The sequence below is a fragment of the Euprymna scolopes genome, chromosome 14, assembly GCF_053919585.1.
Source record: "Euprymna scolopes isolate OS-2025 chromosome 14, ASM5391958v1, whole genome shotgun sequence".
Taxonomy (NCBI): domain Eukaryota; kingdom Metazoa; phylum Mollusca; class Cephalopoda; order Sepiida; family Sepiolidae; genus Euprymna; species Euprymna scolopes.
The window spans coordinates 158228655-158249667 of record NC_136495.1 but is presented as its reverse complement, the minus strand read 5'-3'; the positions used below and the strand labels follow the sequence as shown (position 1 = coordinate 158249667).

General features: G+C 32.8%; 1 protein-coding gene across 1 annotated transcript in view; it reads left to right on the top strand.

Moving 5' to 3' along the window:
- LOC145293307 (ATP-dependent RNA helicase DDX51-like) overlaps positions 1 to 21013 on the top strand; it is a 49941-nt gene that overhangs the window by 15772 nt on the left and 13156 nt on the right. Inside the window, exons 6-11 of the mRNA XM_080139950.1 lie at positions 3518 to 3634; positions 5411 to 5472; positions 7810 to 7918; positions 8448 to 8596; positions 11539 to 11560; positions 14753 to 14945. Of these exons, the coding sequence (XP_079996076.1) occupies positions 3518 to 3634; positions 5411 to 5472; positions 7810 to 7918; positions 8448 to 8596; positions 11539 to 11560; positions 14753 to 14945 (652 nt within the window). The remainder of the gene's footprint in view (positions 1 to 3517; positions 3635 to 5410; positions 5473 to 7809; positions 7919 to 8447; positions 8597 to 11538; positions 11561 to 14752; positions 14946 to 21013) is intronic.

Below are 21013 nucleotides of genomic sequence, written 5' to 3'. Positions count from 1 at the left end.
GACAAATAATCAATGACAATCATAATAATATGATAAAACTGATATTATTAAAATTTGGACTCAATAATTTTCCCCTAATTTCTGGTGTAGATACCTACTTTTACCTGATATGTAAGTATATCAAAGAGTTTTCTGTTAATGTATTTGGAACGGCCTTATTTCGCGTGCACATTTTTATGTATGACCACCTAATATTGAGATTGGAAGGAATACAAAGAAAAGTTACAAAATTAATAAAATGAGAAAAAAAAAAGCAGTTACATGTAGAGATTAAAAAAATTAGGATGAACTACTTGAAGAATTAGAAGCGATTTTTGATTAAATCTTTCCAAAGAATTAATGGCATTTATAACTGGTGGATATTTAAAAAAATATTTTCATCAATCTTTAAGATTATTGTCACGACTGATTTAAAAGAACAGATCTATTGGTACTTGTATAGTATAAGACGTTAAAAAATGAAAATATTGAAAATAAAAACAATAAAATTAGCTATTTTATTTTTTTGCAAATAAATAGATAATTTTTTTTTTCAATATTGCAAATGAATAATTGTTATTATAATTGTTATTGTTTTTGTACTAATGTTTTTCACACAATTTTAAAAATATATAGTCTTTAAATAATTAATTAAATAATTATTTATATTTGTTTTTTTCAAAATAATTACTGTTAAAACCTATGCAATCTATAACAGTTATGGAAAAGTGAAGTTGAGGAAAAATTGAAAGGAATTTGGAAATATTTAAACTGTCGAATAGAAAGTTATATTTCTGAAAATTTATTTCATCTGTTACGTATCCTTTATACATCATGGAAAAAATTGTTGAGGAAATCTCTGGTCCCCCCTCGCCAATCTTTTACAAAAAACACCCGTCTAGCTGAATCCACTGTCAAAAACTTTCCCCACTCTTTATCTATGCCTAAATCAAAATGTAGATTCCGTGAACAAAGCTTCTTTCTTAGAACTGCATGCCTGTGGAACTCTGTTCCGTCTGCTTGCTTCCCTCCTGACTACAACTTGGATGTCTTCAAGTCCAACGTAAACAAATTCCTGATGAACCACCCCCTTAAGTAGACACTTTAAATATCCACACCGTACTGTACTTACAATAACTCTTATCCCTGAGTGGTTTCCGGGCCTTGATAAGTGCTGACCACCTTGTAAAAAAAAAAAATTTTTTTCTATAACTGACCTGTGCTCTCTGGATTACTGCTTGCAACAATAATAAAAACTATCAGAACCCATGGAAATTCCACGGTAGTTGAAAATTTTTAAAACAGTATGAATAAAAAAATAAAAGAAAACATAATTTGTTTAGTAAATTTTTATTTGACTTTTTAAAACTAAAAGAAATTGATTTAAAAAAAATTTAGATTTTTTTCTATGAAAATTCAACACACAACACATTGTTTTGTTGTTTCTGAATAATTTTTATGAATTAGAATGGAAATTCACTTGTATATTTTTTTTAAACATGATTTAAAAAAAAATTATAAAATAGCCAATTTGAAACGTAAACAGACAGCCATGTTTTTTTTTGGTTTTGAAAATTTTTGGAGAAGAAATGGTTTTAACGATTTTTAACCGATAAAGAGAGACTATAAAGGGAAGTAATTCGTTTCTCATTAATTAATGTTTGCGATGATGTTTTTTTGTTTTTGTGGCACCAGACGTTGGACAAGTAAATTAATATTTAGATAATAACAATTGTTGTTCGACTTTTTGATCTTCGTAACTGAGGAGTCCAATCAGTTAAGCATCAAATTGCCACATTTTTTGTTATTTCACTTGTTAATATTGGATGGAGTTCTTCAGATTTTGTAAAGCTGTCTATCACTCAATCATTTTGATTTTTATCCTGATATAATATTTTCGTTCTTGTCCAGAATTCCATCTATATTAAAAAACAAAAATAAAGAAAAATTTGTATAATGTACCCATTATTGATGAAATGAAAATATTATACTCCAAAAATCACATAAATTGATCAATTAGTTTAATGTTTAAATAAGAAAATCAAATTTTATAAGTATCCGAGGTGTGACTGTCTCGTCTGCTATTTTGGAAAAAAATCTTCAGAAACAAAAGGAGATAACTCGACAATAATTCATACTAGATTTATATTCTAATGCCTATGAACTCCTATTAATCCCTTGGTGTACATTAATTTCTATATGTGAAGATTTTTCTTTGTTTTTTCTTGGGCAAAGATGGGGAATTTCCGAACAAGCACTAAAATTATTGTTCCTAAATATCTTAATTTTAGATGCTACAATTTTTTGTTGTAAATGATTTAACTTTTCAGAATGTAACACCTTTTTCATCTGTCCATCTTTCTTGATTAGTTTTTTATGAAACTAACCCCCAGAAGCAGTTTATCCTGCCTTGACAGAGTACAAAACAGACTTTGTAGCTTAGTGGGGGATGCCCTTTTCTCTTCCCTACAACCTCTTTCTCACAGAAGAGACATTGCGAGACTGTCTTTGTTTTATCATTATTTCGATGGCAAGAGCTCATAGGAGCTCCAGTCTCTGGTCCTCCCTTGCCAGTCTTTCACAAAAAACACCCGTCTGGCTGAAACTGTCAATAATTTTCCCCACTCTTTGACTGTGCCTAAGTCAAAACGTAGATTCCATGAACAAAGCTTCTTTCTTAGAAGTGCATGCCTGTGGAACTCTCTTCTGTTTGCCTGTTTCCCGGCTGACTACAACTTGGTTGTCTTTAAGTCCAACATAAACAAATTCTTGATGAACCGCCCCTTAAGTAATCCAATTTATCAAATTTTCATCACTAACGATTACCACGATATTATCCCATTGATTATTGTACACTCATTAACCCTTATCCTTGAGTGACCTCTTGGCATTGATAAGTAGTGACTCCTATGTAAAAAAAAAATGTTGTTTAACAATTTTGTTTCTTATATGTCCAATCTTTTTTTTTCTTTTTTTCAGAATTCTCTCTATATTAACCCCCCCCCCCAAAAAAAAACCCTGTATAATGCATGTAGTCATGGTAAAATGAAAATGTCATAATGTAAAAATCACGTAAATTGATCACATAGTTTTATTTTTATATAAAGAAAATCACTTTTAAATGATTTCTGGGAATTTGTAGGCATTACAACATAAATATTGCAAGTTTAGATATTTGTTGAGCTATCTCCCTTGTTTTTTTTTATATTGTTTTCAAAATAGCAAACAAGACAGACATGCTTCGGATACTCATAAAATTTGATTTTTTATTAAAAAATAAAACTACTTGATCAATTAATATGATTTCTGGAATATGATGTTTTTGTTTTGTTACAGGTACATGTACATACATCATACAGATTTTTCTTTATTTCTGTTTTTTAATTTAGGAAGGATTTTGGACAAGAACCAAATTTTATTAAGATCAGTAATCGATTTACGTGATCCATAGTTACTAACAATTTCACAAATGATATTCGAATTACTTTTGTTTTTGTGTTAAGTTTAAAATGTCACATTTCATTTTTTTTTTTTGCAGTGCTTGAAAAATCGTGTTGTTCGGAGAGTTCGTGCTTTGGTAATCTTACCTGTTCGAACACTTGCGCAACAAGTGTACAAGGTTTTCCAAACGTATGCTGAAGATTTTGGATTAAAGGTATTTCATTCATCTTAATTTTTTTTTTTAATTTCATTTTATGAATATTTCATTTTATGAATATTTCATTTGTTGTATCCTTGCATGACAGTCAATCCCCTACACCATCTGGTATAATCTTTGTAGTCTATTAATATGACTCTACCAGAGATTGAACCCTGTTTCCCAGCCCATAAGCTAACACTCTATCCATGATACCAAACCAATATATTAAATAATTATAAATGTTTTACATTATGCTTGCAGTGAATTCACCTACGCTGTCTGGTATAATCTTTTTAGTTTATTAATATAATATTGGAAATTTGTCAATGTTAGTGAGATTTTGACGCAGTTAAAACTGTAACAGTTGTCTCTCTTTAACCGTATAAACAGTTGCTTCCCATTGTTCGTGTATTGATTTATGATGTGTCATTTAAGCTTTTGAGTAATCTTCTCTATTTGTCTGTATATAAACAAATGTTTTGCTCTCTTCATCTCATCATGTAAATAAATAAAGATGGTTCTCTTCATGTCTGTGTTAAAACTAAAACATGCTACATGTTAATTGATGTATCTTTTTTGTCAACTGTTGATATGACTTCCTGTGTGAATTTTATTTGAAACAAGCAAGGTATGTTTTTTTTTATTTAATTCATAATTAACTATTATTATTATTATTATTATTATTAAATATTATTAACATACTAGCATTTCAGCCCGGCGTTGCCCGGGTGTTTGGATGTGTATGTTGAGCAAAAAAAAAAAAAAAAGTGGTAGTAGGAAGGCAGGCTTGAACCCGTACGGCGAGGGAGAAAAAGAATGGGGAAAAAAACCTGACGTCTTTGCTGTTATGGCCACCACGAAACCAGAAGTGACTTATGTTATAATTAAGGCTAGACAATCAAAAGGAGAGGATGACTTTAAAAAATATCAGCGAAAAAAGCGACCTCCCCCCCTATAAAAAAGTACCCAGTTAAAGGTGAAGATATTAATGTTTTAGCCAATTTTTCGATATTTGTCGTCTGAAAGGTCGAACTTCAAAATGATACTGATCGTGGTAAAATCCGTCGCCTCTGTCAAAAGTTTTAGGCAGACATGCAAACATACATACATACATACATTTATATATTGGTAACTAAAAATTTTCGACCCAAACTGATCAAAAAACTTGCCCTATCTCTGAATACCCTTCATGTCAAATTTCAAATGTTTAGACCAGAAATTGTATGAGTAATTTGGTAAAGACCGCAGAAGTCAATTTTTTTTTTAACTTTGACCCCTATTATGACCTCTTAACATTTATTGTTTTGGGCTCAAATCAAGTTATTAAGTTAGATCCACGTCCGAGTAACCTGTATCTAAAATTTCAATTGTTTATACCCAAAATTGACAGAGGAGTTTGGTAGAGTTCTCAAAGGTCAAATCCTTGAACTTTGATCCCTTAACAGCCAAATTTCTGGCCGAAAATCGATCACAAAGATTTTCCCAAATCTAAGTACCCTGTATATCAAATTTCGAGTCTGTAGACTGAAAATTGACATAGTTATTGCGTAAGGAAATGTACACAGACACACACACACAGGCACTTTCACTTTTATAGATATTTAGATTAAACAAAGAATTTTTTTTTTAATTCATCACTAACTATCAAAGATTAATAACTAATTGATTAATTAACATATGCCTCTACCAGGGATTAAACTCTTTCTCTCAGCCCATTAGAAACACTCTAACCATCGTATATACCAAATGAATATTTTAAATCATTATAAACTTTTTAAAAAATCTTTTCAGGTTGTCCTTATCATGGGTGAAAAAAGTTTTGAAAAAGAAAAAATGTCCTTAGTTAAGAAAAGGTAAGTTTATTTGGTTCTTGTACAAAATTGTCCCATATTAAAAAAAAAATAAATAAATAAATAAATAAAGAATATTCTATATGATGAATGTAAATGTAATGAAACATAAATATCATATTCCAAAAATCGTGTAAATTGATTAAGTAGTATTTTTTTAATAAAGAAAATCATTTTTAAGCGATTAATGGGAATTCATAGGCATTACAACATCAATCTAGTAAGTATGAATTATTGTTGGGTTATCTCCCTTCGTTGCCATTTTCTTTTTTTGGTGAACTTCTCAGATATTTATAAAATTTGATTTTCTTATTTAAAAATAGTTATTGGTCCCTCGACAAAGGACGGCTTGGACTTAGTAATTCATTCCCATTTGTCTGTTTGTTTGCACTTTTCTCAATAATTTTTTTTTCTAAATTTTGCACAAACATTAGTCAGGATGGAAGTAAATTTTTGCCAGAACGAATTTTCTGGGATAACTCTGGTTTCCCCTCGGGGATATTATAGGAGTAAAATTTCCCTCAAATTGTTCATCTGTTCATTTTTTTTTTGAATAAAAATTCAACAATTGAACTTTAACAATGTATAAACGGGATTTTTTTTTTTTGTAATATTTATTATCTTCACTAATGTCATTATGCTATAGTTTAACTTTGAACTTGGAGTCAGTTTCCTGTGTTGATAATGAAACCTGAAAAATTCATATTATTTCAGAAATTATTGTTTATGTTGGATTAAATGTATTCACCTCATATCTTTAATGTGTGTGTGTGTGTGTGTTGGCATAGGTCTTTTTGCAGTTGTACAGACAGTAGGTTACAGTTTCATTCTGTTCAAACAGTGCCGATACTGAGCAATTGTCTTAACCTTTGTACTCAAATGAATCTTCTGCCGAGCACAACGAGATACGAAACCATGAACAGAATTATTCCTGATTGCTTCTGTATTGCATCAGTCATCTGCTTTCCATGACTTCACATTACTCTGATTGGTAGTGATGGTGGGGGTTGAAGTGGGTTCTCTACTTTGTTCAAGGGTCTCCACAGACTAGCAAAGGGAAGAAGGTGCCTTACTCTTCCTTTGACAGTAGTGCTGGCCAGCATCAGATGGGTGATGACTTTGGAATACTAGGCACTGTATACTCGTCAGGAGATTTGAACCTTCTAAAAAGTTACCTTTGACTCCATTTGTTAAGATGTTACCTCCTGATGACTAACAATTGCTATAAGAATTAAAGGAAATTTAACACCTATAAATGCAAGATGCAGGCACAACAATAAAGAATCAAGATACATAAAATAAATAAATTGAATAATCATTTTTTTTATTACAAAAAAAAATGATTATTCAATTTATTTATTTTATGTATCTTGATTCTTTATTTTTGTGTCTGCATTTTGCATTTATAGGTGTTAAATTTCCTTTAATTCTTATAGCAATTGTTAGTACATATCATATATATACATGTACGGCCGCAAGCTAACCCTCACCAAGCACTTAACAAAAAATAAAAATCAAATAGATAAACCGAATCATAGCCCCCCTCCCCCCTGCCTCCCAACCTAAGCGAACACCCAACAGGTCAAGACCTACTTATCAAGAAATCATCTCACAATGAGACGCCAACAACCTAAACCTTAGGACTTGAAATTTAAAGTAACCCCCCCTTCTCCTACCCCCATATATCTCCCTCCCCCCTCCATGTATCCCTATGCCCTCAGCCACACCAGAGATGAACTTCCCAGACCCCACACAACCACCTAATGTCCTTAAACTCCAAAACTAAAACATTACCGACATACCAAGCACCCCCCTTCCACCTTTCCCCCTTGTTCCCTTCTTCTCTTTCCACTTTTCTCGCACCCCTCCCCTGACATCATTCACGCTTTCATTCCACCATAAACGAACATTTCTGTAAAAGTCTGAGGAAGCTACTTGACGGCCAAAAAAAACGGTCGCGTAGCTGAAACAATAATGTAACTAAACAGAAAAATACGGTAATAAAAAATAAAACGCATATTTGCTCTACAACAGTATTGAGCACTTTCTCCAGGTTTTTATTAATTACCATTTTTACTAAATATATATATATATATATATATATATATATATAAAATACATAAATGATTATTTCTTCAATTTATTTCATATCTAAAGCTACTTGATGAATTTGTATGACTTTTTGGAATACAATATTTTTTTTCCATCACAGATACGTACATTGTACAGATTTTCAAGCACCGTTTTTTTTATTATTATTATTATAAAAAACTGTTTATTGCATCATTCTTATTTTGTATTAAAGATTTTTTTCAGAATATTTTTTTTTGTTCAATTCAGATCGGATGGTTATGAATGCTTAGCTGACGTAATTGTTGCAACACCAGGCAAGCTTGTTGATCACATTTCTCAAACAGAAGGTTTTGATTTGAGACATTTAAGATTCTTGGTAAGTTTTTTCATAGACGTACATTCTATTTGATAATAAAGGTGGTTTTCTGAAACGCGTTTAGATAGACATTGTTTAGTGTTTATTCCTGGAGCTTGATTATAATATTTGAAATTTTAGTTAATGTTTTGACTTTTTGAAATCTACCAAATTAATGTATATATGTGTATAAATAACTATAATGTTTTTTTTATAAATATTAACAATTACTGCTGGTTGATCACAAGTGTTGAATCCAATCAGAAACACCCCTTGACTACATAGGTTAGCACCTCAAGACCACTGGCAGTTAACACAAGATATGAAGAGAATTAAGTGTCTATGAATGCCATATTGGCAGGCATACATAGTAAACGGTCAGAGAGTCTTCAACAACTAGGATTCAGAATATTGCGTTCAAGTTGACCTTTTTTTTCCGTATTCCCTAAACAAGGCTCAACTTTAATTCTTAAAGGGGCTATACGTGATAGATAATAACTTGATTAAAATGTGAACTTTTGATTGATTTATATTTAATTTTTAATTGTAGGTGATTGATGAAGCTGATCGAGTTATTGATGACATAAAACACAATTGGTTGACTCATGTCGAGAAAGCAGTATACAAAACGACTGACAACAAAACTGATTTTGACTGCGATTTTATAAGAGCAAAACCAGGTCCAATCACTATCGCAAAGTAAGACATTTTTTTTTTATATAAGACCAAAGCAAGGTCCACACTATTGCAAAGTAAGACATTATTTTTTTATATAAGACCAAAGCAATGTCCAATCACTATCGCAAAGTAAGACATTATTTTTTTATATAAGACCAAAACCAGGTCCAATCACTATCGCAAAGTAAGACATTTTTTTTTATATAAGACCAAAGCAAGGTCCAATCACTATTGCAAAGTAAGACATTATTTTTTTATATAAGACCAAAGCAATGTCCAATCACTATCGCAAAGTAAGACATTATTTTTTTATATAAGACCAAAACCAGGTCCAATCACTATCGCAAAGTAAGACATTTTTTTTTTATATAAGACCAAAGCAAGGTCCAATCACTATCGCAAAGTAAGAGATTTTTTTTTATAAGACCAAAACCAGGTCCAATCACTATCGCAAAGTAAGAGATTTTTTTTTTATATAAGACCAAAGCAATGTCCAATCACTATCGCAAAGTAAGACATTTTTTTTTTTATATAAGACCAAAGCAAGGTCCAATCATTATCGCAAAGTAAGACATTATTTTTTTTTTAAAATTAGGATTAATCATTTTATAAGATTTGGTTTGTATCATTGAAGAATTACAGCTATGACCTCGTACTTTTCCACTCTTTATTTTAGCATTAGTATGTGAGTTGTTCCAAAAGTAAAGCCTTCTATTTATTTTTTATCCAAAAGTTGAAGATCTTCGAAGACAGGAGTGGTACCATTAAAACAAGCAACCTTTTGTGTTTCAGAATTAATTTTTCTACATAGTCACCACCATTCTCGATGCACTTTTGCCAAGAATTCAATGATGCATCTTTGCTTCTGATGCATGTTCATGACAGGGGTTGCTTTCTTAGTCTCACACTGTCAATATATGCAAGAGAGAGATGAAACTCTCAGGTTATGAATGCAAAAGTTCTGTGATCATAAAAATGTAATTTGCAATCCCCTCTGATCCATTTGTAGTAGACATTACTTTTGGAATGCCCCTTGTATTTGATTTTTTTAATTTGTTATTTTTATTCAATTTTCAGTCCAAACAAGGCACAGTGCCACTTTGAAGTAGGGGGCTACTATCAGGGACATAAGTTGCAGGGGCATTATGAAGGGAGATGAGCAGCAAGATGTCTGTTCACATTATACTTGAACTTCTGCATATCAGTACAGTTGGGGAAGCAGAATCCCGGAAAGGAGTTGCAAAGTCTAGCAGTTCTGGGGAAGAAACTATTGGAGTAGAAGGCCTTTTTACATCTAGGGATCTCTACTGTGAAGGGGTAGGATTTAGCTGATTGTTTGTCAGGAGTATTTATGGGGGGGGTACAAGTGCTTGTAGTTTATCAGATTATTTCTGAGACGGAGCGAAAGCTTTAATGTGAAAGTGAGAGTACATCAAGAACCTTCACTGAATTCGTTTTTTTTTATTTTTTTATTTGTGTCTTGGGAAATGTTGTCTGAGATGATGATTTAGTGTTTGTCTGTGAAACAATGGAAACTCTTATTTGAATTCTTCGGCCTACTGTTCTCATGTTGAGTGTCATTTACACATTTTGGTCAATGTAATGACTCGCGATATGAGAACAGTAGTTCGAAGAATTCAAATAATATGAATAACGAATCTTCATCTCAAAAATTCAGAAACATAATAAAAACTCTCTTGTTAAAGCTATAGAAAGTAATAGTCTGCAAGTGAAGACCAAAGTGTAATTTTGAAAAATCTTCCCGAAACCGTATCTTCCATCTTCTCGCATCAAACCAATATGTCTGTCACACGATTTGAAGAGCAGTGGCTTAGAACACTAGCAAATGAAAATTAGAGAAAATTGGTTCTAGCGCTAGAAGATGCTAGTGTCACGAGATTTGGTACTCTTATGACTTTAGTAGGTCATAAATTCATAAGTGAGACTCGATCTCTTATTGACGTGACTTTCAAACTATTTTATGCAGTTATCCTCGTACGATTCTTTATTGTTATTGCTTTTTTGTTAAGCATTACAATACTTTTGCATCACTTTGTAGATACGTGAAAACTATGGAAAGTAAAGGTCTGAGGAAACAAGGGCAGATAACTCCACAATAATTGGAATTTGTGAAATCAGCCTTGTAATGCATATGATTTCTCATTAATCATTTAAAATCGATTTTCTTTATAAAAATAAAACTACTTGATCAATTTAGGTAATTTTTGGAATCTGATATTTTTGTTTAACAGAAGTTCGTATATGATATAGATTTTTCTTTATTATATATTTATATAGAACAAATTCCAGACAAGTGCCTTATTTAATTCTATCAAGTGCGTAGCTTTTCATTTCTCGTATAATCAGTAACATGATCCGTTTATTTTTGTTTCTTTTTTGTATCTTTGACTTGAAGCTGTCATTTTGTTAAATGAAATTTCATCTATAATATAAATGGTCATTGTCTGTGTATATGCTTGTATGTCTGGCTAAAACTAAAAAAAATGACAAAACAAAAACCCACAAAGTTGGTATTTTCTTGATCAGTGTTGCCTGGATGAATAATATCTAAAAGTTAGAAAAAGAAAATTCATTCTTTGACCATAAACTGGCGCAGATTTCATAAAGGTTGGGTGGAGAGTGGGGAGTGGGTCCAGACAGATTATGTACTAACTAAAGGAAAGTAACTCTTATTTTTTAATCCAAGAGTTATTTTCTTTATGCTGATTCCTTTTTTTGAGGTATCTATAAAAACGAGTTGTCACTGTATGTGCATATCCAGAGAGAGGAATGGCCTTGGTGGAGATGAAAGTGGTGAGGAGAGGAAGGAAGAAACCAGGGCAGTGGTAAAAGTATTTAAAAGATAAAAATTTAAATAGAAATATGCTACACTTTTGTCCGGACAACACTGGCTATCCCTGCTACTTATTACTAATTCTTTCATTTATTTTATTTCATTTCAGTTGTTTGAAAATTAACATACCGGTAAGTATTTAAAAAATTTACTTTAGTTTTGATGCAAATTCGGCAGCCCTCATTGTGCTAGTAATTGAAAGGAACAAGTTTAGCATGACACAGTATCTGATGTCACTTAAAAGCCACATCTTCCCAAACATAAACAAAACAAAGTAACATACATATTTTTTAATTAATTTGGTTGGAAAATGACATTTTTACCTTAAAAAAATTCCAAAATAATTATTATTTACTTAAAAAAAGACATGTAGAGAAGATTAATCGGTATTGGGAATCAGAAATATCAGAATCAGAAAAATGTTAGCCCAATTTTTGATTCCAAAAACTAATCTTTCATTTTATTTATTTATCTTTTTGTTTAAAACTTAATTTTTTTTTTTTTTACATGGGGTCACCACTTATCAAGGCCTGAAGGCCACTCAGGGATAAGGGTTATTGCGTGTACAGTAATCAATGAGATAGTATTGTAGTAATCATTAGTATTGAGGATTTGATAGAGTGTCTTACTTAAGGGGACGGTTTGTCAGGAATTTGTTTATGTTGGACTTGAGGACATCCAAGTTGTAGCAGGTGGGAAACAGGCAAACGGAAGAGAGTTCCACGGTCGTGCACTTCTGAGAAAGAAGCTCTGCTCATGGAATCTACGTTTGGATTTAGGCACAGATAAAGAGTGGGGAAAATTATTGACAGTAGTTTCAGCCAGACGGGTGTTTCTTGTGAAAGATTGGCGAGGGGGGACGAGAGATTGTAGCTCAGACGAGCACTTGCCATGGAAATAACAATAAAACAAAGACAGGCTCGCAATGTCTCATCTGTGGGAGAGAGGTTGCAGGGAAGAGAAAAGGGCATCCCCCACTAAACCACAAAGTCTATTTTGAACTCTGTCAAGGCAGGATAGGCTGCTTTTAGCAGCTCCTGCCCAGATGTGGCAGCAGTACTCCATTCTTAGATGTACTTGGCTTTTATACAGATTTTTCTATTGCAGGTACTAATGATAAAATGATAAATGTTTATTGAATTTTTCAACTTCCGGTAAAACTAAAATCTAGAGGCCGTAATAACAAATTTAGGTAAAAATTGCGCCACAAAAAAAATGATATGCTAAAAATGGCACAAGTGAATAAATTTTTCTTCTTTTTTTATTTTCATTTCCAAAATGAATTAATGATTTTTTTTAATTTAATTTTTTACTAAAAACTGCCTTCATAGAGTATGTACAATCGTTTATGACAAAAATGTTATTTAATTTTTTTCAACTGATGATGAATTCCTAGTAATCGGCTTTGTTTTAAAAGAGAAATAAATCTTCAATTATCTCACTAATTTCAGTAAAACATTTGAGAAAAAATAGTTAGCGCTATCAACTAATATAACATACTACGTGTATTACTTTTGCACAAATATATTACATGGGTTTTTATGGAAATCTTTTTTTTTTTTTACACAGAGATCACCACTTATCAAGGCCCCAAAGCCACTCAGGGATAAGGGTTATTGCAAGTACATTATTTTAGTGTGGAGATTTGATGAAGTGTTTAATTAAGGGGGCGGTTCATTAGGAATTTGTTAACATTGGACTTGTAAACATCCAAGTTGTAGTCTGGAGGGAAGCAGGCAGACGGAACAAAGTTCCACAGGCGTGCAGTTCTAAGAAAGAAGCTTTGTTCATGGAATCCGCGTTTTGATTTAGGCACAGATATAGAGTGGGGGAAATTTTTCACAGTGGATTCAGCTAGACGGGTGTTTTTCGTGAAAGATTGGCGAGGGGGGACTGGAGATTAAAGCAAAAAATATATAACTAAATAAAGAATCGAATCAGAATCGGTAATTGTATCAGAATCGGAAAAAAATTTTTGAATCTTGCAAAAAATTAACACGTCACTTTGATTCAACAAAGTTAATCAAAACATGAATAGCTATTTTTACCCAAAATTATTTGTTATATCAAAATCTTGTTTTGTCAAGTAAAAAATAATACACAGATAATAGAAGTCCATGTCAGGTAGCAACAACTGTTACATGAATTGATAAGTTAATCGCTAGATGTTTGCATTCCAACTTGCAACTTCAACTGATTCCAACCAATTTTGCACTCCTTAAATATACATGAACCGTGGTCACGCCTTAAAGTCATGTTGCAAAACTATTAAAAAGAGATATGTCTCAAAATCTAGGTTCACCAATATTTCAACAATAGCACAAATTATGGGCACTTAGAGCTTTCTGTAATAAAAAAATATCTGATTTTTATAAACCAGTGCTTATCATCATCATCAAGTTGTGTCCTGGCTATGGTTTGTCATCTATCTATCTCCCTCGAGGCATGCAGCTATGCATTTCAGTAATGCACCTTCCATCAGATAGTAATACAGATATTTAAATTTATTAACTTGTTTAACTGATACATTGCAACATTGTAGTTTGCATGTTGAAGCTTTGAACACCTCAAAAATGGTAAGCATCACAATATCCAAGAACACCCAAGCTTCAGGGTCTCTTTGGATTCTGCTATTAACACAGTGTCGTCTGCATACCTGGAATATACTTTATTAAAAGCTTTATTTAAAAACTAGCAGAGGGGCGCTTGGTCGTAAAGTACGTTTATATATGATATTTTAATTTATCCAGATTTCATAAATATTATTATAAAATCAATTCTCTATTGACTATTTTATATTGTACCCAATATATATAGTTGTGATTTCTAAAGTTACAAAATAAATATACAACAGGTAATAAGTAGCTAAAAATAAACTAACATTAACATACAAATGTTTATATATATTTGTGCATATGTAGAAGAGCGGTTTAAGTCGACTTATTTTTGACAAGTTTTAATTTCTTTCAAATTTGACCTCTTTAGCAGCTATTTTAGCCAGGTAAAGACCTATAGAAAGTTAAAAATAAATATACAACAGGTAATAAGTAGCTTAAAATAAACTAACATTAACATACAAATATTTATATATACTTTAGCCAGGTAAAGACCTATAAAAAAGGTCCACAAAAAATGCAGTTGTTTGACCTGCCTCTCTGCAACCTTCCATCTCGGAAGAGTTACAGTTTGAAAAAAATGGAGACAGACATACATAGTGAATTTTATAAATGAAATTTACTTTTGCTTAACACTTTATGATGTTTCTACGTATTATAACAATTAAAAAATGTTGTATTACTAAATATTTTTTTTGTACATTTTAGTTTCAAAAACTGCTATTCTCGGCTACAATGTCAGATAATTCCCAGAAACTGAAGCAGCTGAACCTCTTCCAGCCGCGGCTTTTTTCTGCCATGAAAAACAACAATGCACAGAAGTCCGCTTCTTCACCTCCACTTGCTGATGAAGCAGACAATCAAGTGGAAGATGCTAAGAGTAAAAAATCTTCCAACAAAGGTTGGTATTTATAAATATTTCTTCATATGTGAAGGATTACTATGTAACGATGAACAGTTCTTGACCAGAATCCAACCTACATTCAAAAAAGAAAGAAAGAAAAAATCTTTATGATGTACTACACTTGACGAAACAAAAATATCATATTTCAAAAATCACATAAAATAATCAATTAGTTTTATTTTTATAACTAGCGGCAAGCTCCCAACCTTACTGGGTCTTAAAATACGCTTAAATATATTTTAATTCATACAGATTTTGTATTTATTATTACAGAACCAATTCTCTATCGATTATTATATTGTACCTAATATATGAAAGTGATTTCAAAAGTTTGAAAACAAAAAATGACTTGGGTGCCATCAGCTAGAATTGAAACTAAAACATGTAGCACTCCAGCCACGTTCTCTACCAATGCAGCTATCAAGAGATAGGAAAAAAAGATTTAATATTAAACAGATTGAAAAAATGTATTGAAAGAAATGTCGGCAAGTTGAAATGAACATTTTGCATTTCAACTTGCATGTATATGACGTTTCTGAATTTTTGAGATGAGGATTGGTTATTCATATTATTTGGATCCCTCGGACTACTGTTTTCATCACAACGTTTCAGTTGATGTAACATCCGACCTGGCCCTGTCGGTGGGGCATTAGAATACGCCGACTGCCTCTCTGCAGAGGGTAAAAGTAGTACCTGTTAGGGTCCCAACTATAGGCTGAATAGAAACTTACGTGAAAACAACAAATATATTCTATTAAAAAAAATTTTCTTTAAAATCTTTGGATTCGCCATTAAATAATCCGAAAAGGGTTGATATGCCGTAAAACAAAAACAACCAACCAACCAACATCCGACCTTCTTCAGAAACAAACAAAAAAATTATAGAAAGAGAAGAACAGTGGAGAGTAAGACGACTGAAAGAAGCAGCACATATGCTAGGAAATAACCAATTACTAAGTAGACCTAGTATAGAAGTCAATACGATATGGGAACCAGTAATTATAAACAATAGACAATATATACAAGTAATAAGTAAAAACATTAATATATATATATATATACGTTAATATATAGTCATGATCTATAATATAAAGGGCAAAAATCTGTGTGTATGTCTGCTAAAAACTTTTGACAGATGCGTCGGAACCTGATGAAACCGGTAACGTTTTAAACTTCAAACTTTCAGACGACAAATATAAAAAAAATTGGCCAAAAACATTCATTCCTTCACCCGCAAATGTGCACTTTTCTACAGGGAGGGGTCACTTTTTTTCGTAGATATTTTTGCAAGTCATCCATTATTTTCGATTGACTAGCCTTAATTTTGATGTTTGCCACTTCTGGTTTTGCGATGTCGCAACGACAAAGATGTCACATTTTTTTCATGTCCTTTTTCTCCTTCACGGTACAGGTTCAAGCCTGCCTGCTACCACTTTTTTATTTTTTTTGCTCAACATACACCTCCAACACCCCGGCAACGGCGGGCACCCAGGCTAGTTAGTAATAAAAAGTGATATTTACAACTAGAAATAAAATAGGTTTAAGGCTCCTAAAATTCATACCAGAATTGTCCGCAAGAACCCGTGGCGCAGTGGTTAGAATACTTGGAAAAATCAATTGTAAAAGTGATATTCTCCTGAAGGTTCAATCCTCAGTGTGGGCGACCAAAAACTGCAATTGTGAATTATTTAGAACCTCTATCCAGTCATGGCTGATGGAATAAGAACATGCTACCCCCATTAAGTAAATAAAGGGTTCTGCTCAAAATTCCGTCTAAATTTCTGAGTTCCACAAGATACACCTGAAGAAGGTCGGAGGTTACGTTGACCGAAGCATTGTGAAAATCACACACAAGATGAGAACAGTAGTCTGAAGAATCCAAATAATATGAAGGAAACACTAGATAAATGGATAGTCCTTAATCCGCGGAGTTTCGAAGAAATACTCTCCTTCTCATCAGAGGGTAGGAATTAGCAAAATGAGGGATCAGATTTTGCATGCAGAAGTATTTGATGAAACAACAAGTAAGTCAAAGATCTTACTTGAAAAAAAAAAAGTGAAGCAGAGGGAATATGGTGAAGAAAAAGGTGATTACACACGAATGGATAGTCTGGTGGAAGATAAAAAATCCAGTGACGGTAAAATCCAAATGTAAAACTTCAAGAAAGTTAAAAGAATTTCCATCTTGGATCATTTTGGTAAATTTAATTGTAATTTTTATTTTATTTTATATATATATATATATATATATATATATATATATATATGCATTATTCATCTATCACACAAAGATTGTACTCGTTATAAATCATCTTTGGTGTATGATTACTGTTTCCTGTTAATTTCAATGTTATGTGACCAGTAGTTTACCTAAGAATTTACCTGTTAAATATTTACATACACATACATTTACTGTTTCAGTTATATAAAAGAAAATCACTTTATGCGAACGAGAATCCAACATCTATAATATAAATCTCACCTGTCTGTTTAAATGTATGTATGTATATCTGCCTTTCAACAGAGGTGACGGATTTTCACGAGATCAGTATCATTTTGAAACTCGACCCTTCGTACGACAAATATCGAAAAATTGGCCAAAATCATTAATCTCTTCATCTTCAACTGGGCACTTTTCTACAGGGAGGGGGGGGGTCGCTTTTTTCACAGATATTTTCAAAAGTCATCACCTGTTTTCCATAGTCTAGCCTTAATTTAAACCTACGTCACTTCCAGTTTGGCAATGGGCACAACAGCTAACATTTCAGGTTTTTTTTTTTTTTCATTTTCTTTTTCTCTTTCGCGGTACGGGTTCGAGCCTGCCTGCCTACTACTACTTTTTTTTTTTTGTTTTGCTCAACACACACCTGCAGACACCCGGGCAACGCTAGTTATAACATGTCTCATAAGTTTGAATTATTGAGTTATCTCCCTTTGTTTTTTTAGATTTTTTTTCAAAATGTTGGACAAGACAGCCGCCCTTTTGTTACTCACAAAATTTTATTTACTTTAAAACTAGAAGTACTTTATCAGTTTATATGATTTTTGGAATATGATATTTTCATTACATCACAGCTATGTACATCATACATCTTTACTTTGTTTTTTTTAATATGGAAGAATTCTTGACAAGAACCTGATGAACAAGCATAGCGCTACAAATATTGGTGACCTCTGATAGGTTTGTCACAATTTGTGTAGACGATGGATTTATAAAAATCAACTTAGTACAACAAAAATTAAAGATCTTTCAAGGATGGAAGTCCATCAAAGTATTAATTATCAATGGTCTGACTTTTTTTGTGAAAATATTATATAATATTGGCACTTTGTAAATATTGTTTGAAATTTGAGAAATTGTTAGAAATTTAAAAATTCCAAACAAGAATAAAAATAGTAATTGTCTGTATGTTTGAGATGAGGTGTTTTCATTGATTGAGATTGTCGGACTGACTTCCTCATCTTGGTTGTTATTGTCACAACGTTTCGGCCGTTTTGCCCTCCTGCCTTCGTCAGGTGTTTTGTATCGAACTGGGAAACCGTTTGTTAGGAGTCTCGAACCCAACCCTTTATTATTATTACGGGGGTACTGTGTTCAGACTCCAGCTAGGCTTTGGGACATAGTTGCTGATTCTCTGTTTTGAATGTTACTTTTTTCACTGCCTTCGTTCAGAATTGAACTCAGCACCTTTGGGTAACTGTAAACTTTGATACGTCTAGGACCACTCGGCCATATGTCACTAGGACAATTCTTAGTTGGTTTTTGTTAATGTTAAACCTATGTTGTTATTCAAGGTTTTCTCTCTCTATCAGAGGTGTCCGAATTGCATTCAGCTCTATGCTTGGTTTGCTCAGTAGGTTGTTATGTCCGAGCATGTGAGCTGTTTCTTTAAGTTTTCTCACTTTTCAGTGGGTCTCTCTGTTTATTATTTTTACTTCATCCCATAGGGGGCGATGGTCCCCCCTCTCCATCCAGACATGGTTGGCTATACCCGATTTTTCCGTCTCCCCTTTAGTTACCGCTTTTCGGTGTTCTTCCACCCTTACTTTAAGGGGGTGGCATGTTTCACCCTTGTAAACCTTTCTGCAACTGCATGGGATGGAGTATATGCAGTTTTTGGTCATGTTCTCCTCCATGCGGGGCTTCACTCATACCAGGTGTCGTCTGAGTGCTGACTCGCTCTTGAATACTGTCCTGATGTTGTAGGGGGCACATATTCTCTGAATCTTTTCGGAGATGCCTCGTATGTATGGTAGGCAGACCGTTGGAGGTTTTTGGGTTTCATTCTCCTCTCTTATACTATTAACACGTCTGGTGGATAGTATGCTATCGGGGTAGTTGTTACGACGGAGGGTATTCTTCAACCTGACCATTTCTTGGTGACATGTAATGGTGTCGCTACTTATTGTCTCTGCTCGATGTTGTAAGCAACGTGCGATTCCATGTTTGATACTGTATGGGTGATGGGAGTTGAAGTTTACGTATTGTCCGGTGAAGGTAGGCTTGCGATATACGGATATCTTAAACCCATGCTCTGTGCGTGATATGAGTATATCAAGGAAGGCCAGTTGGTTATCTTTTTCTTTCTCCATTGTGAACTGTATCGATGGTCTTATTGAGTTTACATGGTCTAGGAAAGCCTGGATGCCTTCCTGATGGAGCTAGAGTATGAAGGTGTCATCAATGTATCTTAGCCACATGGTGGGCTTTAAGGGAGCTGAACCTAAGGCCATGTCTTCGAAGTATTCCATGTATATGTTCGCCATCACTGGTGATAAATGCGAGCCCATAGCTAGCCCCTAATAATAATAAAGGGTTGGGTTCGAGACTCCTAACAAACGGTTCCCCAGTTCGATACAAAACACCTGACGAAGGCAGGAGGGCAAAACGGCTGAAACGTTGTGACAATAACAACCAAGATGAGGAAGTCAGTCCGACAATCTCAATCAATGAAAACACCTCATCTCAAAAATACAGACAATTACTATTTTTATTCTTGTTTGGAATTTTTAAATTTCTAATAATTTCTCAAATTTCAAACAATATTTCCAAAGTGACAAAAGAATAAAAATGCTTGAAAAGGACTTAATGTGGTTGAAAATTTGCTGTCAAATGATCCAGTACTTGAAACCCAAATCCTCAGATTTTTTGTTATAAATTGCATCATAGATGGACATTGTAAAAACTAAGATATCCTGAAATTTTTAGCATTTTATGGTGCGAGTTACAGAATGGAAGAATAAAATTGTTGCCCTAAAGAAATTGACATTACAGCTTTATTTTAAAACTTTTATTGAAAAAAATCATTTCAGGTAATCACATCAAAGACTATAACTGTGGCTAGAAACTTTGTTTTAATCATCCTGGGCACATCTCTGTTATTCATGGCAATCCAGTGATGCAGTTTGAGGGTGCTGGCAATGGTACTGCTATCATAACTTGGATTGGTAGAAAGCATGAGTTGTACAATGGCGCATCTCCAATCTTGCTTGTTGAACATTGTGTCACAACTGGCCAACTAATAGATGGTATGCAACAGAAAAAGAAAACCAGGTTTCATCAAATGGAAATGGAATCATGCCATCTTTTCTAGGGCAACAATTTTATCGTTCCATCCTGCACAACAAAATCTGATGATATGGATTTTGAAATCCTAAATTTCTGGCTGATTTGACATGGAATTACTCTCATTCATTTTTTTAAAGAAATAATTTATTACAATTATGAATAATAAAGTGAATAAAAAATATCATTTTTGACTTTCTGCGATTAATAAAGTAAATAAAATTTGTTTTTAATTCATATTTTCATCATGCACATCGTAGAAGATTATCTCCCTTCTGATATCTTCTTAGATGCTATGAGGTCTTATCCATCAGATTTCATTGACTGCGAATAATGAAATAATTTAATTTTTTTTATTAAAATTCTATTTGATCATTTGTCATAATTTTTTATATGCATAAATAGTTTTACCTGATACATAAGTATAACAGAGGTTGCTTGTATTTTGAAAAGCCGTATGTTATCAATACGTTCAAATTTTTTTTCACATCTTCCTTAG